Here is a 24998-nt window from a genome sequence, read left to right as displayed (position 1 = left end):
TGTCCGCGAAATCCAAATTTTGATCCCTTTACGTAGCTCATACGGTTGTTGAGTTTAAAGCGTAAAAAAGTACTGAAAATCACACTTTGCCACACTTTTCTTAGGCTATTAAATACTTTTATTTTCCAACCGAGAAGAATGGGGTCTTTTGCATTATGTTCCTCATTTTCATCTCTTTAAAGAAATAGAATTAAATGCATTAACCGTGTCAAAATCCTTACTGTGTCCACCATATTACTGTGTCCACACTCTTTGTTTCATCGCTTGCCCAATGGCACCGCGATTTCTCAGGCATCTTCTAGTAAGCGATAATATTTGTAATTGCATATGAATAAAACAACAAACTTTTTTTCTGTATATAATTATTTTCATTTGTGTTTTTTGTTGCGTCTTTAAAAACACAACTTATCGTATGTCTTTTGAACAACACAAGCAAAAATACGACATGAAAATAACTCTAGCAACCAACACCACTTCTCTTGACGTTGTCACTGTCACAAGAATGTACCTGTTTTCATTATCAAACTCGTATCCTCAAACAGATTTCTTACGGAGAACGCACCAAACAATACAAAGTTCTATTTGGTTTACCACTGTCTTAAGAGTTCAATGTATTAACTTTAAATAATTCACTCCGGCTTCAATTAAATACAAAATAAAATCTGAAGAAGGAATTTGTCACCAGCATTTTCATAAAGCGATATTTGGTTTTGTATCAAGCCCGTTCTTATCTGTATTTGTTGCCGCACTTATCAAAATACGATTTTCAAATAATCTAACTCATATAGTAAAATTTTATTTCTCATTTAAATCGTTCTTGTCCAGTAAAACAAGCCTGAACGAATTTCAATGTGAAAATAAATTCTGAAAAATGAATTTGTCTCCGTTTTTCTTTCAGTTTTCTGTCCCGATCAAGACCCCTTTCACAAACGGGCTAAATTAATGCTAGCGTACATTGAGCTCCCGTCATTTAACATATTAGGGTATTTTTTCTTTACAATTTCAAGTAGTAAGATGTGGTTTTACATCGAGCTCATGGGAAATTATGAACTTTTTGGTCTTACAGAAAACATGTTATTTCACAATAAGGTTTGCAAGAATCAAGAACAGCGAGAACGACTATTTTGCAGACTGTTGAATGCTACTCCGTCCTCTCTAACAACGACTAAGTCCTCATGTACAGATTTTGAGTTACAAAAACCCCAGAAACTTGTCCATTAGCCAAACCAAAGAAAGAAACCAAGGCTGAAAACACGTACTCTGCCAAGATATTAGACTTTAGATATTAAAACAAAACAAAAAAACACTTGTCTGCCTTTGTATGATTATATTACATAAAATATGATATTCGTTTATTTAGTTGATGTTGGAGAGAGGAAAAATATTCACAAAGAAAAACAAAAACGAACTTGTAATAGACAAACTATAAAACAATTTCTTTTACTTAAGAACTGCAGAACGTACAATAACAAATTTAATTTAGCTGTCCTCATTACACATAAACTGTATTAAAATACATTGAATGGGACTTTTGATTTTTTTTCTCCATTATCGTAAAATTCACTACACATGAAGTAAATTTAATTACAGAAATCAATTCCGAAACAACTTTAAAATATCGCATAATTAAATTTTATCAAAACACTGTTCTTATAACATGATATTCATAAGCAATAAAGATAATCCAATCAATGTTGTTAATTGGATTATTCACGGCTGAGTAGTTGTGTAATCAGTGACACGTGCCCTCATTATTTTATAAAAATAATAAATATCTATTTAAGTTCGTTTTCAAAATCTACCAAAATTTACCACTGCAATAAACAGCGTGCAACGAATATATACATTCTTCCTGTGTGCATATACGATGACTTTAAAGAGTCATGAGTGCACTTTGTATGTCCTGAGTGCACTCAGGAGGTCATGAGCAGTGTTTAGACGTACCCGTTTTATGCATATCAGCCCTGGCTCACTGCTCGACAATAGACGAAGAATTATATTCGGTCAGGATGCCAAGCTAATTTTCTTACTATCGGATGGTAATTAGTTATCAAAATTAATCATCGGCGCGCTTATAATTATGTTAAAATACGATTAAAGACCAAGGGCCTGTTTATCGATGTCCTAAGAATTTCTAAGGACAGATATTACGATAAAGTTAGGACCGACTTAAGAGATGTCTCAGCATGCACATCGAAGCTATCTTAGGATTATCTTAGCTAGGATGTCCTAACCTAAGACTTTAAATGATTGCACTTTAAATACAGACATGCAATACCAGGCCCCAGTTTCACAAAGCTGTTTTAGGACATATCTTAGTCACAGATATGTATATATAGAGACCACTGTGGAAATTAAAATTGGAATTGATAGTAAATAGCAAATACAAGTTATTTGTAGTATATTTATGTTCTTATAATACAGAAAAACGCAAAATGAATTGAAATTAATAGAAAACAAAAAAATATGCGGATTTTGGAAAAAAAGGGGGAGCCTCAGGGCCAAAAAAAATGTCCTGTCCCCAAGTACCTATGGTTTCAGCTAGGAGTTTGAGGGCTTAAGTCACTTTAACTGAGGTGGAAATCACTGAACATTATTTGGGGCAACAGTAAAGAACCAGGGACGTATATTACTAGCTATGTAGGCAGTTGTTGCATGGTGTGATGCTTAAATATGAAGATAAGAACAAGGATCCGGAAATCTAGTTCACAATTTCACTTCACCTTAGTTATTTTCAGGGGACATTCCTGATCAACAAAAGTGAATCCAGGAATCACAGCATAAAGGAACGACTATTTAACTTCAAAGGGAACGGGATGGGGTTTTGTTTTCTTCCTAAAAAATACATTCTGATCCCCAATTTAATGCAACAAATATTGTGGCCAGGAGGTGAAAAAAAATATTCTGAATTCAGATTTTTCCCATAACTTATAGTGATAAATTTTGAAAAATAGTCTGATCTATAGCATTAAAAAACTAAAATAATCTCTATCAGACAAAAATCATGATCCCCTCCCTATCTTTGAAGTTAAAAAGTTGCTCTCTTTATGAAATTGTAACAACTATTATATCTCTGTATAACCAGTATCCCGATTAAATCGATATATGGAATTCATTTTAATAAACTTGGAACGATTCAGTAAAATGACAGTATATTTAAATTCATCAAGAATAGATTACGTTTACTTTCGATTTTTAAACGAAATGAAATCAGGAAGTGACAAGAGGATAACAAATTTAGAATGAATCCAAATTCATATACAGATTGGTGTTTAACAAAAAGGCGGGAAATTATCAATTTTTAAATTAAGTTGCTCACGGTAAGAAATAAAGTCTCTCGTTTAATTTTATACTAAATGATTTCGTATTTTACTTTTTAGTGTTTATTCTATTTTTAAGAATACGTTCCCGCATGCGTCGAACATGATAAAGAAAGCACCTGTTTGACTCGTGAAAATATTTTTAAACGTTTTAAAGTTTCATCATTGTGATCGAAATTGTTGAAAGATTCTGATGAAAAAATATATCAAATGGGACGCAAATACAAGGGACCAGATGATATTATATAATTGGCACAAAGGACATGAAATATAGAAATAGACTATTTTAAAATAAATAATTCAACATATTATAATTACATCTTTAAAAATTACGAATTTATTTAATGGTTTATCGACACGTGCCACATTCAATATTGATTGCCGCCTGTGTAATCGATTGAAATTCATTATCATTCAACCAGGAACAGTTTATTACGCACGTATGTTATTTCAGCATGTTCTAGTTGGTTTTTTTTCACGTGTTTTGTATTTGGTTTATAAAATAAAATTATGGATAAGGTCAAACGAAAATTAAAAAAATACTCTATTTGTCATAAAAAGCTTCACAAATTCCACAAAAGGTTTGACAAACTTTTGACTTTATACTTTTCATAATAATGTTAATTTAAACTGCATCCATTTATCGGTAAAATACAGTTTAACCTAAGAACAAACTATAAAAATATGTTGAAAAGGGCTCCACTCATCATGCATGCCTATTTGCAAAGATACAGGTAGTTTTAACACTATGAACATATAATAGAAAGCTGTCTTAGAAAATGATAATTACGTTGAGTAAACTTGAGCGGTCATACATAGCCCTATTTAGACAAGAGGGTATTCAAACGTAACTCTACATAAAAGTCTATGATATTTTGTAACAGTTGAAAAAAAACTGAATTGAGCTCCATTTCATCTTTGACTGCCCTCTATATATTGACTGTCGAATTAACAAATTAGCAAAATATATAGTTCGTGCATGTCATATAAGACGTCAGTTGCTGTATGACCCATAACTTTTAAATTATTTCCATATTCAATCTAAATATTTGAGAATTTATTTCAATTTTGAATAGAATGAGATATATTATATATGTGGAGCGGGATCTGCTTACCCTTCCGGAGCACCTGAGAGCACCCCTAGTTTTTGGTGGGGTTCGTGTTGCTTATTCTTTATTTTTCTATGTTGCGTTTTGTGTACTATTGTTTGTCTGTTTGTCTTTTTCTTTTAAGCCATGACGTTGTCTGAGTATAATAGTCCCAGATAAGATTCATTGAACACGAAGATTTGGAATGTGTACTTTATCGTGTGTCACGTGCCGCTTGGCACGCGCTGATTAAAAAGTCATTTAACTTCAAAATCAAAATATCTATTGATACTAAATTTCATATTTATTGTTTATATGCTTATATCTTCTTTTATCCACGCGTTATTTGTGCTCACCATTCAAGTGACCTTAGTGCAAAAACTTTGTTCTTAATGCTTCACACTGCTTTACGGAGTCGTTCTTTTTTTTTTAAGATATTTAGTCAGACAAAATAATTTTGGGTAGAATTTAAAATAAGTTCCTGTAAAAAATGACGGTCTTGTAAATATACAGTCCGCCAAAAGTTAAGCACCACCTATTTTTATTGCATCGAAATCTTTTTCATTTAAAAAAATCAGTTAATCCTCGAAAAAGAGAAAATATTCATGTAGCAATTTTGCTAAAATATACCATAAACAAACCGCAGACTTAAGTTTGTTCACGTATGCAGGTTCTATGCATTTGAAATTTGCGTTCATAGAAATAGTGAAAATTACACAAATCATAAACGGAATTTAGGTTTCACTGTGATTTTATTTTTTTACAACAATTAATCACCCAATATCATTAAAAGTCTCTACAAATATTCTTTGATATGTTTCGGCAAATTTAATGTCAATATTTGAGTCAATAGGATGTGTAACACCCTCTCTTCCGGTACAGTTCCATAACACGGAGTCTCATACTCTGTACAAGCCTTCTGAACTTTAGTTGAGCAAATTTATTCCATTCAGCAACAATTGCGCTTCTTAAATCGCTAAGATTTTGCAAAGGTGGATCTCTACGATTGAGATTTCTGCCAATGGTATCCCAGACATGTTCGATAGGGTTCATGTCTGGAGACATGGAAGGCCAAAAGATATTGTCAATGGCTTCTTGCTCTTTGTACTCTTTGTACTCGGTTACAATCCTTACCCTGTGTGGTCTAGCATTGTCGTACATGCACAAGGGTCTTGAAGCAAGTGGAGGATTATCAAAATGAGGGACTACAATGTTTCTAAGCACCAAATCCCTGTATGTCTGTCCGTTCATGTTACCCTGCAGAATAGGAGGAAAATATAATCCTAAGGGACATATGTTTTTAAGAAAAAGTCGTTCATGATAATCCTATAGGATAAAAAAAATCCCATCGGATTTAACACTTTTTTTGAAAATCCTACAGCACTTTAAATCCCGTAGGATATTAATTTTTATCCCATAGGAGATAAATTTTCCTATAGGATAAATAAATCCGAGAGGATTTAAATATCCCATAGGATATTAGAAATATCCTACGGGATTATGACTTTATCCTATAGGATTTCTCAAAATCCTGTAGGATTTTAAAAAATCTTATGGGATAAAATAATATCCTACAGGATTTTGTCACTGTTTTCACTCCAGTTGCCGAACCAGGCGAGCCACACCAAATTTTTTTTGTATTGTGTTACCTATCCCCAGGGGTACATTATTGCCAAATTTGTTGATTCTACCGTTCAAAAAAGTGTGGTTCTAATTTGCACGTATGAGAAGTGCAAATTAATCCAAGAACATGTTCTATTAATGCTTGTATTTTTTGTTTTTCCACTTCTAACGTTGCTATATTCCCCCCTTTCAAAATCCTGAATCCGCATCTGGCAACGAAATCTTGTTGTCTTATGTTGTTCGATGTTTCTAACCTTACACATTTCCGTTAAGGGAGCATCTATTTAACTTCAAACAAAGGGGGGTAATGTTTTTTTGTCTGAGTCAGAAATTTTTATTCAATTTTCAACGCTATCATTCAAAATTTCTTTTTTATCACTATAAGGTTTGGGGAAAATCTGGATTCATAATATACTTTTTGTCATCTGCTTGACCAGAATATTTTTATCTTCATCAAATAGGGGATCAGAATATTGTTTTTTAGAAAGAAAAAAAAAACATAACCAACCCCCCCCCCCCCCCCCCTTTTGAAGTTAGATGGTCGTTCCTTGATGATTTATTCAGTAAAAATTACCCACATTTATAATTTAATAAAATAAATAAAATACTATAAGTAGATTTACTTCAAAGGGTTAAATAAAAATGCCTGGAAATATCTTATGTATAGTCTCCGATAGCATTCCCGTTAAACAAATTAATACAGAACAATCCCTAATCAATTTGAAACACAAATTAATTCTAAAAACAACATATATAGGGATTTATTTATCAAAATATTTTGAAAAAAATAAAAAATACATTTGTTTTGAAATTAAGTGGAAGCGATAGTTTTATCTCAATTTTCAAAGTTTATAAGGAGACAGATTCTGACAAAATCTGGTTTCGATATTTCTGAAATTGTAAGAAAAATATCCTTCTAAATATTTTCCCCGCAACAAATACATGTATAATAACAAGATAGATAAATAATGTAGAAAGGTATAATAGGGCGTTCATCTGCAATGTATATAGACAAAAAATTGTCATAATCAAAACCATGAAAGATAACTCAAATCGTACGTATGATAGGTATGGGATATGTGTGTTTATACGTGCTCTTATGTCAGGGAAAATAAAGGCGTGAATTTGGAAAACCACGTGATAAATAAAAATACACGTTTTCTATCACTTTACGTCATTGAGAAAATTATTTTATATGGACGAAAATTCCATTGTGTGATTTTAAAAGTCATGGAATGATTTGTTTAAACTTGAGCGACCTATTTAATCAAGTTAAATGGTTGGCAATAGCCAGTCCCATGAGGTCCGTACGTCGAGTTACATACGTATGTCATTTTATTGGAAATCTCTATGAAGACAATAAGGGAACGCATTATACTTTACAAATAGAAATAACACTTGACACACTTAACATGCGGTCAATAAAGACAGGAGTCGAACACACATACAGTAAAGTGAAACTGTAGATGCACTATTTAGACAATTTGGCCATTGATACCCCAAAAGTAAGAGTATAATGTATTTTGGGTAAACTAATTTTCATAGATTAGTGTAAAACTAAATATTTTTTTTTTATATAATATATATCTGTACCTTGTAAGTTATCATATTCCAGCTTTCTGAATCTGTTGAATATATGTTCTTCGTCTGTTACAGCATCATTTATTCTTATAAACTCATGACTTGTTTTGCTTAAACTACATGTAACAGTTGGAATGTTATCCTGATTGTTTTCGTCAATATGTATTAGCGTTATATTTGCTAAATCTGTAAAATACAACATTTTATAGGTATTCAACTAATTCTGCGATTACAATAATTCTATATGTTTGGACTTGTATTTCTTCTTTAACAAAATGAAAAGTAAAATAAATATTTGTTTTAACAAAAGATAAAGTAATCTGGGTTAAAATATACAGCATGTACAGATTGATTGAATTGCCCAAAGGCCACTAAAAACATGTCAGTGGTTAGTCGATCTTGCAAATACAAAACTTGTAATTAAAAAAAAGGTGAAAACTTACAATGTTACCCGACTAATTAACGATACAAAATATCACGAACAAACAAACAAACAAACAAACAAACAAACTAACTAACTAACTTAACTGATTAAACTAACTAATTAAACTAACTTAATTAATTAACTAACTAACTAACTAACTAACGAATGTACGAAAGAACAAACGAACAAACAAACAAACAAAACTAAATACCTACCTAACTAACTAACTAACTAACTAACTATACTACCTAACTAACTAAATGAATAACGAAATAACTAACTAAATAACAAACAATCTAGCTAACCAGACGTTTACATTTTTCTCGTAAACTGCTATCACCAGAATTTATAATGTTCCTTGTAACTAAACTTTTTTAATAACATATAATCAAATGGTTCTTAGTTTAGCGAAAAAGATACGAATAAGAAATAAGATAAGAAAGATATAACTGTTGTAAGAGTTTTTAAGCAGGAAATTGAACATAATTGAAATGTAAATAACTAGACTGTAATCGTGCTTCGTAGTACAAGAATGTAGCAAAAACCTTTAAAATTATTTTTCAGTACTTTTACCTCACATTAATACATGACAGAGTTTATTTCCAACCATTCAAATTCGAGTCTATACTGTCTACATGTATCAGTCCACCCTTAGTTTAGTCTCAAACTGACTACCTAAAAACATACTACAGAGCTCATATGTTTTGCTTTATTGCAAATATTTTGATCAGTTCTCTTCCAGTTACTAGCCGTAGATAGAGTTTGAAATTAACTTACAACTCGGGCAAATTTACCCCTATATGGGTTTTGCGTTTTATTGATGTCCCTTTTGTAATAATCTTCTCATGCATTTAAGTTTATACATCCTTGGCTTTGTATTTTTTGGGGTTTTAGCTTAGAGAAATTCCATGTGCTAGTACCATTTTTTTAGAATGTTAACATTATCAAACTAAACAATATTGCTTTATAAACAAAGAAGCTACCCCAAAAATAGAAACAACAACAACAACAAAACAAAAAAAAACAAAAAAAAACAACAACAAAAAAACAAATAAAAGCCAGGGTTACCCATTTAAGGACTCATCTACGATCGTTATATTTGTCCATTAGTTGTTATGGGATTTTAAAAAGTTCATTGTATTTATACGTTAACAAGTTCTGCAAGGACAAAGTTGCATGCTAGCACTTAACTTAATCACCAGGACAAGGACAAAATAATAGAAAAACGTAGCTACAAAGAAATTGGTTTTGACGAAATCCAGTTATATCCATGCGAGTCATGTTAAAAAAATAAACTAAATGTGGTATCAGCCGAAAAAAAACCCCAAAAAAACCAAATACACATGATGACCAATTATATTACCTTTAAAGTAATATAAATACAAATGTCAATAAATACAAGTATCACATATAAAAAGACATTCTAGACTGAGGGTTGCTGCTGAGAACGGAGATTCTAAATTAGTGGTTCTTATTTAATTTGGTAGTATTCAAGTCATATGTTTGATGGTTTACGATCGCCATCATGATTTGTTTAACTGTTTTGAAATATATGTTTAACAGATCGCCACCATTTGTTTTAGCCACAATCTCATCTACATTACTCGTTAATGAAGTATCAACGAATTTGTACTCGTCATTAGTAACACAACAGGTGTCACAAGTTGTAAAAGAAGAGCTTACCCTCCCAGAGCACCGGAGTTTATCCTAGATTTTCTGTAAGTTTGATTGTACTGCTTTTTACCGAGATTTATGTCTAAGTGGGAAAAATTCTTTTGTTATAATGTGTTATATCTACTTGAAATTTGTCGTATAAATTTTGTTATGCAAATAGTTCGCTTTGTTATTTTGGGTTGATAATGAATATGCCAAAACGTTATATGAAAACTGTATATGCATGATCTTTGTGTTTAATTGCAGCCGATTCTGCAATTGAATGAAGCCTAATCACATACTATTTGTAACTAGATTTCAACAGGAATAGCATTTTTGTGTAACGGATGGAAGTGGAACTGCTCCCCATTCAAAAGCAACGGAGTTAATCTGATGTTTTCCATTAGTTTATTCCTTTTGCTTTTAACAAGAGTTCATGTTTAGTGTGGGGGATTTTTTTCTTATATACTGTTATATCTACTTTGTCGTACTTTGAAATTCTTGTAATACATTTTATCATGCATATTGCGTACTTTCGTTTCAAAATAGCTCTTTCAATTAAGTATTGTGTACTTGTAGGTACTGAATATGCCTCGGCATTGAATGAACATTATGTATATATATATATATATATATGATCTAAGTGTTAGAATGCAATCAAATCTGTCAAAAAATAATGTCTAATAGATGACTATAGCTAGATGTAACAAGATATCAACAAAAATAGGACATTGGTGTTGCTGATTGAAAATGCTCTGCAAACTTTCTAAAGCACCTAAGTTTACACTCCTTTTGGCTGCGTTCTTGCTGGTCAATCTTAACTTTTTGTATTTGGTGTTTTATTAATTATGTTTTTTTCTATATGTAATTGTTTTCGTATATCTTTCTCCGACTGCACTTTCTTATTATCCCCGTGTATTTTTAGTAACTTTTTATTTTATTAATAATGAGTTCTACTCACATTTCACAAATATTAAAAAAGAAAAAAAAAAAAACAAAAACCAAAGCCTTTAAAATTATCAAGGCTTGTTCAATAATTTTCCTTTCAAAATCAGCAGTTGAAGCGAATGTATTTGGTTTTATATTTTACAGCACTGCGATGGCTTACTTATATCATGTTTTCTTTTTTCGCCTATAAGTTTTTCGAACTTGTGACACTTATGCAGTAAATTCTAATTATTTTTAAAACTCAAACATTAATACCTGCCAATTTATCTGAGATATATTTTCTTTTTCCCTATCATACTCATTTTAAATTATTTTTCTGTATATTACAATTATATGTACGGACTTATTATGACAGTATATGCCAGATGTCGTTGTATTTGTGTCAGTTTTCAATACACAGCTGCAATGTACATGCACAACAACGTTTCATACATCTCATGAATTCCTCTCAAACCATGCTTAGGACCATTTTGACCTGCAGTGAGGTGTGAACTGCTGTTCAATGCTATTATTTTACAGTTCTGTGTCATTAGATTAAAATAGCTCTGAAGCGATTTTCTATTCCTTTTAGTTAAGAGGAGAACGTGCATAGATTTAGTGACATGAATTAACTCTTCATATCTCTTCTTCTTATTCCCTAACAAGGACACCAAGATTTTAAGTCGAAGAAGGGTGCACTCAATCATGGCCAAGATGAAATAAAAACATTTAACCTTACAATTATACCCTCATAGTAGCTGCAAACAAAACACTTATAAAGATAGTGAACAATAACCAATGACCAATAGACATGAGGTTAAGGTCTGATGAACCTTGCTAGACAACCCCAACACGAACACCATGCAACATTTCATAAACCAAATAAAGTTGTCTTATTGCTTAGAACGTCCAATAAACGGACACAACCAAGTAAATTTACCATTGACAACTGAACCATAAACATAAGGTCAAAGTCAGTCTAACCCTGACGGACAAATAAGTACACCGTACACGTACAATCATTCCATGCACCAAATATATTTGACCTATGATATAATCGCTTATAGTACTCCTGTATCTGATAAACGGAAAAAAACCAAACATTTACCAATAAACCATGAAAACGATGTCAAGGTCAAATAAACCCTGCCAAATTAACACCTTCCACTCATTTTATACACCAAATAAAGTTGACCCATTGCTTGCAGTATAGAGAAACGAACTTTACCAGGAAAAAAATGACAGTAATCACTGATTCATGAAATTTCGTCGTGGTTAGATGAACCCTGTCTGGTGGACATTTAGACATTGGCAGAAACCCATACATTGAATATAGGTATCCTATTACTCAAAATAAGTGAGAATTTCACATGACAGAAAAAGAATTGTACTTCAAGCAGTCGCTGTACCATCAAAATGAGGGTAAGACAAACGGAAACTTCGTAACATAAGGCATCAAAACAAGGTATGAAACTCTAATGTCTTCTATCTTCTGAAATATAAAGCTCTATACAAAGGGTTTGCATCGCCGCCGCAACCACCTGTTTGTTATCCCTTTGTCTCATATTTTGTGACTTTCGTCGTGGATGAGAAGAAATAGACGGGTATTAGTATCAACGTGACAAGGATGGGAATGTATTTAAGATGAATGATACGGAAGGAGAATCTGTATTCATCGTCTGTTTGTACAAACAGAGTCGTTTCAGTATGTGTATGTTATACATGTTATATTCAGGGACACTGTGCCAACACAAAAGTTTTGTCATGGCTTAATAAAATAGTAGTTCCAATTCTGCTAATTGACGACTATCAGAGGCGGATAGGGACGGGCAAAAGAACATCCCCTTTACAGAGCTACATTTATAGTGTATGCATAGAACTGAAACAAGTCACACTCCTAACGTTGTCTTGTGAGCGGCTCCTCTCTTTTATCAATGATCCGCACTTACAAGTATTCTAAAGACGAAATTTGCAGTATATACTTATAAATGTAGATATTGACTATACTGTAAGTAACAGGTAACAGAAACTTTAAAACTCAAGATGGTTTGGTATTTGTGTTATTCTAATTTCTACATTAAATAATGATACTAACCTTTTGCGTGGGTTTTTATTCTTAACGCAACATACTTTGAAGCAAGAATCTTAAAAACCAATGCAATAACTGAAAAAAATTTAAACAGAGATACATTCTGGACATGCTGGAAGTTTAAACATGAAGTAAAATATCTGTGGGAAGAGCAACGTTGATTGGCTGATTAGGTTAAAGAAATGCACTATCTGTAGTGTTTATTTATAAGTTTTCATGAACACAGAACAGCTTTTGATTAGCCTATAAATATTCCCTTTTCAACAGATATATTGGGTGTGTACTGATTGTTATTTTAGTCTTCGATACATGATGTTTTTATTAGTCGTTATTGGTTTTAAACTTTTGCTAGATGTCAGTAACTCCGAGACCTGTACTTAGTGCTTTTTTTCTTGTGGGGATGTATAAATACCCTGCCACGTCCGGTCTGGGTTTTTGTTAACTGTTTTTCTGCTTTGTATCGATCTGATGAGTGCAGCCTTTTTCAACTGATTTTTATATTTTGTTCTTATATTGTGCTGTTACACCACTGTCCCAGGTAAAAGAGAGAGGGGGGGGGGGGGGTCGCCAGCAGACATGTTTAACCCCGCCACATTCTGTACGTGCCTGTCCCAAGCCAGAAGCCTGTAATTCAATGGTTGTCGTTTGCTGCTGTATATCATATTTGTTTTTCGTTCATTGTTATGTATATAAATCAGGCCGTTAGTTTTCTCGTTTGAATGATTTTACATCTGTCATTTCGTCGTCTCGTTTTGAGGACAGCTTTTTTTTATTTCTTAATTTAATTCATGCTAAGGAATAAAAATAAAATTCCCTCTGTTAATTTATTAGATTTAATAGTAAAGACCACATCAAAAGTTTCAATCGCCCAGTATTGACCAGAGCAGAAATACAGGTACATACAAGGGCAGTTTAACTAACTAACATCGATTACGAAGCTGGTTGGTGAATCTTGAGTGGTTTGCAAACAGACATTATGTATTCTTTGAAACTGTGATTTAAAGTTTTTTTTCTACATTTAAAAAAATATTTCTATTAATTCTTTTTTTATTATTGAGCATGTTTAGTGTGAAACTTTTGACGTTAGTAAAGGTAGAATTTGCGAAATTATGTATGACCATGAAACGAAAAGTAGAGATAAACAATTACAGATCTTTTCTTTAAAGACAAAGGAGTCTCTGTTGTTAGAGCCTATACTATTGGTCAGGGCCGGTTGAGATGAAACTTGAGTAAAAAAAAACAGGAAAAAACAAATAATGTGGTTTTAGTGTATTCATTTTTGTGTTTCTAATAGTTTTAGATTATTTTATGAATATTTAACACACCATTATGAATTGATAGAACAAAACCCACTTTTTATTTTGAAATCTTTCGATTATATCGTGACGGGGTTACTGGATTTTAACTGTCAGATTAAAGGGATTGATAAAAAAAAGAAGCTCCTTTTTTATCTCATTTATTTTCTGTTTCGCTAAAAAGTTACAGTAATTTAATCGTCGCATTTGATGCAGTTGAAAAATACCGCACACTAACTACAGTGTGCTTGAATATATGTCCTCAAAACTGAATTTAATTGTTCGGAAAGATTAAAAGAAGCTGCCTTTTTTATTTCGACAACATTCTGTTTTAGTGCTCTAGAGTTATGAGGACTTTAACTTCAAATTTAGTAAATATGTCACATGTTGTACCTGAAATTAAGTAAATGTTTGCTTTGAGGAAACTTTCCATAATTGTTAGAAGTGTTAAAAGTAAAGTATCATTTGATTTGAAAAGTTTCTAATTTGATATTCCAGATTTTTTGGACTCTATCCGCCAGATTAATAAAAGGTCATATTCAAGCTTTAGCTCTAGTATGCTTGGATTGAATTACAACAAATTGTAAACTTTTGTTGGAAATGGTGAATGCAGACTTGCTTTTAATTTTGCAAATTTTCTGGTATGTTATTCCAGAATTATGAGACGTTTAACAGTTTAATATTTGATGCAATATTGATATGCTTAGTGAACGAATATTTTATTTTGACGGTGATTTTTGTATCTTTTTGAAACTTTCTATTGTACAATGCAAACATCAAATCATTAATTGTTTTTGTTGCTTATAACTTGTTCAAAACTTAACATTAGATGTAATGAGAAAAACAATCTCCTTCAGAAAATAAATTTTCCATTTACCTTGTCAATTTTTCAATTTCCTCAGAATTGGGAAACAAATGTTTTTTTTTTAAAGAAAAATCATTGTCCCCAACCTATTTTTAGAGTTAAATGTTCGCTCCGTAAAGGATATATATATTCATGCAATTTTGTAACTTAACCATTTTAACACAACTTCAATTAGATGCCTTATACTAAATATTTAACTTTATTCTCTTACGATTTCAATATACACAAGACGGGTGTATTATGAGCTTTCTGTGTAGCTGATTATTGTATAGTCTGCTACAAAGGTCGCAAAGGTGAGACATAGCAATCCTACATTCAATCATCATTGTCAACAATTATGTTAAGTCTATGATTAAAATGTTTCTCAGACATCAATAAGGACTAAACAAAACTACCTGTGTTTCTTCTGATCCTTTCAGCCTACAATAAATTTTAGTGCCTACTCTAAATTTGATGGTTAACGAATTTTGTAATAATAGGGTAGGAATACGAAACGCTTACCGATCCGTTAACATGGTAAATGTGTGATGCCAAATAACCGAATATAACTAAACAAACTATGTTTACCTGACAGTGTGTAACATTATAGTTGTCACTATTGTTGCAAACACGGGGGGGGGGGGGGGGGGGGGTAATTTTGTGTTGCTCAATATTTGATTTTCTGTGTTGTGCTTTGTGGACTGTTTTTTTTTTCCTTTTCTTCGTACTTGTTAATCACCATGTTGTCTTTCTGGTCGACTTGCGGTTTTTTATTGCATCCAACGTATACATATTTATCTTACCTCCATTACATTTCTAGGAATATGATTGGTTAAAAGCAACTGCGTGGACACCGTGTATATGTCATATTAGGTTAGTAGGGTTCCATATTGGGTTAGTAGGCGGGGCTTATTTCAATACACGGTTAGTAGTGGTGTTACGTCCCTTTATAAGAACAACACGGTGTTGAGGAAAAATTTTCAACAGACGAAGAAATTGATGATGAACGATTGAAATAAATTCATAAAACACATTTAAAGCTAACAAGTTGTTATTGCTGGCATTTGTTTTTGTATAGACCAATGGGAGTAGGTTCTTAATATTGACGGCATTGAAGACTTGATCACTTTGATAGGCCACTAGTCTAAATACCACATGTTAAGATAGTCGGTAAGATAAATTCGTTACATGGTTCTCTTTCAACTCATATGGAATCTACTGACCCCATATATATCGTATTAGGTCACTAGCACACTATGTAACTAATAATATTCCCTTCCTTATGAGTATGATACATTTATATCAATATCGATTCTATGGTGGAAACCGATCTCAGAAAAAAACAACAGTGAAACGTATCAATACAAGATTATTTTCTTATATTTTTTTTTTTTTTTGTTAATAGAAAGTCTTTTTGGTTCTCTAATGCAATTTTATAACTTACAAATCTGTTCGTGCAATTTTCATTGTTATTCAACGCAAAATAATTATCTAAGATACCTGGGACGATCTCATTTAATAAAGAATCTCTTTTGTTTACTTATTGTACCTCGAACTTATTAACCCAGTGTAGGTCTTTACGTTGCGGGTTTATTTACTAAAAGTTAATCGGGCATGACTAATTTGGCACGTCCTATTAGAATCAGGGGGTCCAAAATAGGATCTGATAAAAACAACCAGCGAAATACCATAATTTACAATTTCAGAGAGTCAAAGTGCTTTTTGACTAATTTAATATCTCCGTTCAAAAATCAGACGGTATTTTGAGGGGAATACAAACATGTTCGAAACCGGGAAATGTTGGCTGCAATAGGAATTTATTTACAAAATAAGTCCATATCTCATTTACTTATAGTGGTCGTTAATGATTGTATATTCGTGTCGTTTTGTTTTTGGTATTCGTCTACCGATGAGAAAAAAAAGAGGGAAAACAGGAAAGGGGGGGGGGGGGGGGGGTGGGAGGGAGAGGGGGTGCTAATAGCTTAACTTACGATTTTAATCATGGTTCACCTTTATTCTAGTACGATATACATTTAACCTCTAGTCAACGCTCTATCTTATTTAAGTGTCACTCTAAAATTGTTATAATTTGCTGCAGGTCGATCCGTTTTGTATCTCGTCGTGCATATGTATGACATATTTGCCACTGGACATCAAGGAGGCAAGCAATTAATCAGCTGCATTAAGTGACGTATAATCATTAGTCTTCATTTGATTATTGTCTCAAACAGTATTTATTTATTTGATTTTTATTCATATTTGATATTTTAAGCGTATCTTTAGCATTTCTTTCCTCATTTTTCTCTTTGCATTTAATTTTTTTCAACATTAAATAACGTAGTCCACACCAGGGGTTACAAATGTACATTGTATTCTATCCAGCCTAGTAGGAGGGGAGAAGAACAGAAAAAAATCTTCTGTAAGTGGCAATAACTCATATATTGAACCGTACAACGACGGCAGTCTCTTCTAGGTGACAAGTGTCAATTTTTTTTTAATATCTGGTATAGTTGTCATAAAAGCAAAAATGGATAAAAAAAAATGTTGGCAACAATTTATCTTTAGATATTGTCTTACTGAGCGGTTTAGTTATTTAAAGATTTTTTCATTTACAATCGACTTATTTGAAGATTTAGCTGACCTTTGTTGTTGTTAAGAGATTTCAGTCACTTGACTTGTGCGTAGATCGTATTTCCTCCTCAGAATTATTCAAATTTTTTTTAACGTATAGTTAGCGTGAAACTATCACTACACTATGCATCGGATATACGACATTTCTATTTCGACCGGACGAAGCTGCGTGTTTATACATCCGAACTGACAAACTGACGCACCCCTTTAGCAAGGGTATATTGTCGGACCGGAGATATCGTAAGTGAGTCTCGCGAGATTTGACCAAATACAATCAGTTTGGCCGCTGCTATCAAGCGTGAAGCACGGACTTTTACTGCTCTTGAGTAGAGCGTGGTTGGACTTCTCTTAAGTAGAGCATTTTCTTACTGTGGAAGTAAGTTTTTTAATCTTTGTTAAATGTAATGAATGTTTTTAATATATTTTGTTAACAACAGCCTGGAGATTTGGAAGCTGTTTTGTAATTAATATACTTTAATGGAGTTTGCGTCTGCATTGGTTGCGACGCGTGTTGAGGAAATGTCCTGTAAGTCGGGAAGTTTGTTTTAGCTAAATACATGTACATGTTTAAAGTGGCGTTTGCATAGGTTGCGGCGTTTTATTAAGAAGGTTGTGGCGTTTTATTCAGAAGGTTGCGGCGTTTTATTAAGAGGCTGCCAAGATTCTGCCAATTGCAGGCTGATTTTGTTTTGATGTAACTATTTTCGACTTGCCACTTTTCTGACTTATCTGAACTTATAGTTAATGTAACTGTTTACTTTTAATTTTATTCTCTTTGCGTTGGTTTAAAATTTAGTTAATTACGGGTCTTTGGTTAATATATCTCGGATAAGTAGTTTCCGTATTTTGTATCTTTGTCGAAGTAATGAAAATAATAAGGAAAATGCTTTGCTTAGGTCAGTTAGCAATTTTAAGACTTTGAATGCATTTATTTTTATGAAATATATCCATCAAAATGTTCATAAGTCTAGGTAATTTTTATCCTTACTTTTAGGCGAGGACTGCCCGCACTGCACGATTTTTTAATGCTATTTTAATGTTGTTTTTTTTTTCAGATATGGCTCAGGTGTTAAAACCTAACTGTTCCCTTGTGGGTAAAAGTCTTATTCCTATAATATTGAGAGTTAAAGCTGCAGACGCTGACGTAGATGTCGTAGAGTTGTCCCGGTTTAAGAAGGACGAACCCCTGGAGAGTTTTTCTAAAGCTGCGTTGATAGCGGAATTTGAGAAATTGACGGGTAAGTAATAATTGAGGGTGGTAAAGGGGGGTCTGAGAACGGAAACACATAAAATAAAAACCTCAAAACGTTGAAGCGCGAAGCACGAGAAATAAGGACAAGATAAGTAATAAAATTTAATAGTCAGCCATCCGTGAAGTTATCACAAGGTCCATTTAGAAACTGTTAATTGCGTCTGTTATGTAAATGCATACAGATGAAATTTAATCGATGTTATTACATCGGTTTAGTTTTTTACACGAAATACAGGTCATGCACGAGAAATTAGATGTCTGGGCATGAAGCACGGAAAATAAATTAAAGTAAGCACGAAGCACGTGTATACATGCAAACACGAGAATACGAAGAACACGAAAGCATGGAAAATTAAAAAGGCCGAACATTTTGCACGTATATAACCCTTTACCATGCAGCCTCATAATTTATTACGTTTTTCTAAGACTTTTTCAAACCTACAGTTTAAAGTTTATATAGCTTTAAAATTTGATATTTGGCTATCGCATTGGCTGATAATGTTTCAGTTTTAGATATGTGACAGTTTAATTTTGAAATGTTAAGTTGATTCTTGTTGTTGGATGTTATTATATAAACGAGTTGCCAATGAGTTTTTTCGTTTTCACGGTTCGTGATTTTACACATAGTACTCTATCAGTTGCGTTTAATTGATCAATGATTTTATTTATATCCAGGTGAATCAGTTAAGGATGTATCAACTCTGTGTGGAAAGAATGATTCTATTGAGAATGTGAGATTACTTGTGCATGAGAGCATCATTTTGGCCAATTCTTTGGGGCTAGAGGTCAGAGGTTGAGCAGTCAAAACACTTCACCAACAGAAACGCCAGCGGCTAAAGGTATAGAATGTTTCTTTTTTACCTTATTCGTGTTAATAATTTTGTGCAGGTTAGGTTGTTTGTCTGCCCTTATTTAGCCTTTTTATTAAGTGTTTTTGTGAAGGTAGTCTCACTTTAATTTGAAACTTAAGGTTTATGAACCCTTATGTAGACCTGTGTATTTCTAAAGGGAAATGTCCTTCACAGCAATAATAATTATTTCTGTCAGAAACATCATTGCATTTAATAGAAAATGTGGATTTTGTGGCTAACAAGCCTATATTTTTACAGAATACAGACTTTACAGAGATTCTCGTTATAGCATTTTAAACATAGATTACTCACTTCTCTGTCCATGATGTGATAGACTGTTTATTGTTTACAAAGTCCTTTATAATCTTTATAATCAGCACACATTAGAAGGTGTACTTGAATAGGTCTACATTTGTATTTATATTTAACTATTTTTGTTATTTTAAACTTCATTTAGGGAAATCAGTGTTAGCACTACTTGCATGAATCTATTTATACAGAATTGTCAAACATAAAGAGTACAAGGGGAAAGGCTGCGGATTTTCTCTAAATTTCCATATGTTTAGCATTTGAAACAACAAAAAGGGTATATAATTTTTATTTGGTTTTACGCACTTACCGTTTACAGCTTAGGTATGTAATTGAGGTCAAGGCATTGTCTTGTAGTCATATTACTTGTATTTGTTAATTTGACATTTTGAGTAAGCTATTGTTAGGATGTTATATTAATTTCCCTCTTGTTTGGCTGTTGTAGGAAGTGGTACTAAAGCTGTCCCTGGTGAACCATGTACTAATCAGCAGCTGCAAGCCATGAGGCAGGATTTAGATGAATTAAAGAACAAATCAAAAGATATACAGGTAGATGAAGCACTATCTTATGTTAGGACATTGGCAGCAAGACCAAAACTTACAACACCGGGAGTATTGCTTGCGGCCATCGAAATGTTGGTTGATGCAGCTAACAAAGCGAATCATAAAGACTGTTCATTATTTTCAAAATCCTTTGCCATGTGTTAAAAATTTGAAGATCATGTTGATTTTTGTGGGCTTGTGTTAAAATTGTTTGGTTCCCAGGAGGACAAGAAGATTTCCTCCTTAATTTCAGACTGGGCAAAATCTAAGAAATACGAGGAACCATCAGGGTCAAAGGAGAGGCAGGAAAAATTAGATGCACCACCTGCTTCAGCTTCTGGATTTCCATTTCCTGGATATGGGTTTCAAAATCCAGGTTTTGGTTTTCCATATCCAAATTTTTATCCGGGGCCAAACTTTAATACTGGTGGTTTTCGGCCTCCCAGAATGCAAGGAAGTAGAGGTAGGGGAGGTTCTAACGGTGTTTGCTACTTTTGCAAGGAGTCAGGACATTTTATTGCCAATTGTCCAAAAATGAAGAAAGATAATTAATTTTGTGTATTTTTGTATTTTGTGTATTTTTGTATTTTGTGTATTTTGCTTTGTTATTTTATTTTATTTTATTTTTTTTTTTTTTTATACCTTTCCCTTCCCAGGAGCTTCGATCTCCAGTGAAATTTTTCACGCGGGTAAGGGTTGAGTGTCTCTCCTTTAAAATAATTTGTAAATACTGAGCATTTTTTAGATGTGAAAGGATATTTTTTGTTAATTTCAGAATATCAGGGATCATGAACCTTTGGTTAAGAAAGAAAAGTTTGAGCCAGAAATTCCAGATTGGGAGTTAAAATCGGGTTTCGATCCATCACGAGTTAAATTAAGAAAGCAAGGTGACATACTTTCAGTAAATTGTTAAGGAGAGATCACCCAACCCTCTGTTTGTTTGCCTAAGGCTGAAGAGGTTGTAAATGGTAGTGACTTTAATTTTGAGGATCTGTCTTTTTTAGATCCTAATTTTTTCAAAGCAGGAAATTTGATGTATTGTTCAGAACAATGGGAGTAAATAGGTTGTCCTGATGAAATTTTGGACTGGATTAAAAACGGGGTAGATATTCAGCCCATGTTTAAACATTTTAAGGGAAATTTTAAGGGGCATAGTTATGATTCAAACCTTCCTCAACCTGTATATTTTCAAAACTCTGCTAGTTGTAAAGGATTTGTCTCGGACACTTTATTAGAAAGAATAGCCAATGGATCTTTAACTGTACTTGGTAGAGTTGGAGAATGTGATCCCCCTTTACTTGTTTTACCTATCACCATTGAACCATCAAAACCCTGTATGTGCCATGATGAAAGATACCTGAACTTGTGGATTAAGGATCTCCCTTTCTCTTTAGATACTCTCAAAGAGGTTCCTAGATTATTAGAGAAGGATTCGTTCATGGCATCTCTTGTCTGGTTATGATCATATACTTTTAAATCCTAATTCTAGACAGTATTTCGGAATCCAGTTTGCAGGCTGGTACTTGGTTTTCAACTCCCTCCCATTCGGCTTCAAAGCCAGTGCTTATATTTATCACACTACCGGTCTGGTTCCAATCAGCTATTGTCGCTCCCTTGGTGTACCTTCTTTATTGTATATAGACGATAGGTTAGTTTGTGAGTTTAAAGGTACTAATTTGAAGATAGGATCGGGACGTGCAGAAATGGCAGAAAAAAGTCTGTACATTCTATGTCAGGTTCTTGTTAGATTGGGATATTTCATTAATTTGGCTAAGTGTTGTTTTATACCAACCAGGTGTTTGAAATTCTTGGGAATGTTTTGTGACTCAACTGAACTGGCCTTTATCTTGTCGGGGCCGAAAAAAGAATCGTTTAGAGTTTTAAGGGAATCTATCCTTGATGGCAATGAAGTGGGCATTAAAACCCTGCAACGTTTTGCAGGAAAATGTGTTTCATTTTTTCTTGCTATCCCCTCTGCTAGATTGTTTTCAAGGGAAATCAATAGGGCCATTAGCCTTGCTTCTAGAAATAGCAAAAAAATTTGCATTTACAAAGAGTTAAAGGACGAGTTAGAGTATTGGCGTTTTCTGGATAACTGGGAGTGAGCTGCCTCCTGGAGATTAGAAACCCATTTACAATTGATTTTAGCAACTGACTCGTCGCTTTTTAAGTGGGGTGCCTTTATGATTTTCAAAGGGGTTTCAGTAGAATTTGGTGATTTTTGGAAAGACTACGATAACGCTCCTATCCATGTTAAAGAGGCAAATGCCCTACTCCACTCTCTCTGTTCTGTTAAGGAGAAAATTGTTAATGCTCGGGTAGACGCGTTTTGTGATAATCTTGCTGTAGTTAATGCTTGGAGTAATCAAGGTGGTAGGGACCCCTCTTTGAATGCAGTTTTGCGGAAAATATTCACTCTTTCAAAAACGGTTAATATGGACCTACGTCTTGTGTATGTTAATTCTAGTAGAAACCCTGCTGACAGGGAGTCCAGAAGGTTAAGATTGTCAGATGCTATGTTGTCTCCTCTGAAATGGAACTTTGTCGAACAGAGGTTTGGTCCCCACACTACAGATTTGATGGCTTTAGATTCCAATGTTATGATTGATAAAATTGGTAATCCGTTAAAACATTTTACACCATTCCCCACAGTTCTTTCAGATGGTGTAAATGTTTTCTCTCAAGAATTGAAGTTAGAGAAAAACCCTTATGTGTTCCCCCCTTTTTGTTTAATTTTTGCAGTTTTGAAGTTTTGTGCTCAAATCGGGGTCAGAAGTTGTACATTTGTGGTTCCTGAATTGTTCCCAAGACCAGTTTGGTGGCCTTTTTTCTGGGAACATGTGTCAGAATGGAATGTTTTAGCTCGACAAAATGAACTTGAAGCTCTGTTGTACCCATCTGCTAAAGGTTTTAAGATAGACACTAATGGTTTACCTTGGCGTTTAATTGTCGCACGACTCCATTTTTAGTTTAACCTTTTTGTAGAATGCTGTACCACGAGTTTGGCTTCCAGCAGAACAGTGTTTAGTGTGTGGTTATGCAAATGATGTTGGATATCAGTTGTGCCAGTCATGTGGACAAAAACCTGTTATGATTGATAGTTCTGAAGAAAGCACAAGTGATTGTGCAGTTGAAAGACGTCTGCGATATTTAGACAATTTGGTCGGAAATACTAGTTATAATAGGAAAAAGCTTTCGCTGGAAAAGGCGTTTGAGAAGTTTTTGTCTGAAAGTGTACCCGTTAAATGTATAAAGTCTGCTTCCCCTTTAGATGTTAGGCGATTTATGGTCATGAAGGATTCAAAGGGAAAAACTCAAGTACATGACTTGTCTTGTGAATTTCTTGGTAAGTTAGGTATTTATTCATGTCAGTGTCCGTTGAGGTTGGCGGCGGGAACTGTTCAGTCTATGCTAGGACAATTAAAGGCTATATTTGAATCTAATGGTCGGAGTTCTGCGTGGAATGCAATAACTGACACTGGTAATCCTGTGTGTAGTCCAGAAGTAGAAAAATATTTGCATGCTATTCAGTTTGAGCAGTCAAAATCACATGTTGTACAAAAACAAGCAAAGCCTCTGTTTTTAGACAAACTCCGATCAATTAGTGTTCATATCGATGATTTGTTGATGAATCCCGATTTGAAACCATCCGAAAGATTCATATTTTTAAGGGATCAGGCTTTCTTCAAAGTTCAATATTTTTCAGGAGATAGAGCGAATGACTTGGGTTTGTGTATTTCACAAGAGGTTAAGTTATTACCAAAAGGTGATCGTTTTCTTTTTTCACACACTGTAGGCAAAACTCTTGGAAAGGGGAAGGTGAATGAATTTTCCATCTTGAGATTTGATGATACTTTGATTTGTCCTGTTGAAGCCCTGGAAAGGTATGTTAAAAGTGCCAGGGCGCTTGGGGTTGATTTAAGGTTTGGTTATTTATTCCGTACTTTGAGTAAAAATAGAAAAGAGGTTACTGACAATCCTGTATCTTCCAATGCTATGTATGATCGCTTGAAGAAATATTTAAAGAAACTCGATATTTACGACGGCGAGACCCCTCATGGAATTCGGGGAGCGTGTGCTATTACTTTGGCATTGTCAGGGGGGCCTGCAAATGACGTCATGCAGCATATAGGTTGGTCTTCCTCATCTTCTTACCAAAGATACAATAGAATGTCCAGTATGGTAGGACGAGGGTCAGTCAGTTCCATCATGGCGAATACGGGGGCTTCTGAATCTAATATTTGTAGATCTATTTTTGAGTCGTATTGTGAGGTCAATAAACTTTCCAGTGCTTTTCAGTGACAATTTGAAGTGTTTTGGAGTAACAGTTTGTTACTATTAAATGCATTGTTAAATTTGATTTTGTATTTTTGAGGGACTTTATGTATTACTACTATTTATGTATGTCGAATATGACTTGCCTGCATTTTGAGGGATATTATGCATCGCCATTATTTATGTATTTTGAAATTGAGAATTTGTTTAAATAAGACTTGCCTGTATTTTTGAGGAATATTATGTGTGACTGTATTATCTATGTTGAAATTGAGAATTTGTCGTGTAAGGAT

General features: G+C 33.5%; 1 protein-coding gene and 1 long non-coding RNA gene across 3 annotated transcripts in view; one reads left to right on the top strand and one right to left on the bottom strand.

Moving 5' to 3' along the window:
- Nucleotides 1-24998, bottom strand: part of LOC127713858 (uncharacterized) — a 66899-nt gene that overhangs the window by 21855 nt on the left and 20046 nt on the right. The window contains exons 8-10 of one of the 2 annotated variants that reach the window (XM_052219828.1): nt 12712-12780; nt 7625-7798; nt 5153-5665 (exon numbers count right to left, since the gene is read on the bottom strand). In XM_052219828.1, the coding sequence (XP_052075788.1) occupies nt 5661-5665; nt 7625-7798; nt 12712-12780 (248 nt within the window). In that variant the 3' untranslated portion in view covers nt 5153-5660. Of the gene's footprint in view, nt 1-5152; nt 5666-7624; nt 7799-12711; nt 12781-24998 lie in introns of those variants that run through there. The other variant, XM_052219827.1, reaches the window with a different exon arrangement.
- LOC127713859 (uncharacterized) lies at nt 18495-21331 on the top strand. The gene is made up of 3 exons (XR_007987500.1): nt 18495-18713; nt 19403-19566; nt 20333-21331. It is a non-coding gene; the product is annotated as an uncharacterized LOC127713859 (long non-coding RNA).

This window comes from Mytilus californianus, unplaced genomic scaffold, assembly GCF_021869535.1.
Source record: "Mytilus californianus isolate M0D057914Y unplaced genomic scaffold, xbMytCali1.0.p SCAF_82, whole genome shotgun sequence".
Taxonomy (NCBI): domain Eukaryota; kingdom Metazoa; phylum Mollusca; class Bivalvia; order Mytilida; family Mytilidae; genus Mytilus; species Mytilus californianus.
Note: the sequence above shows the minus strand (reverse complement) of the source record. Positions and strands in the feature narration are given on the sequence as shown.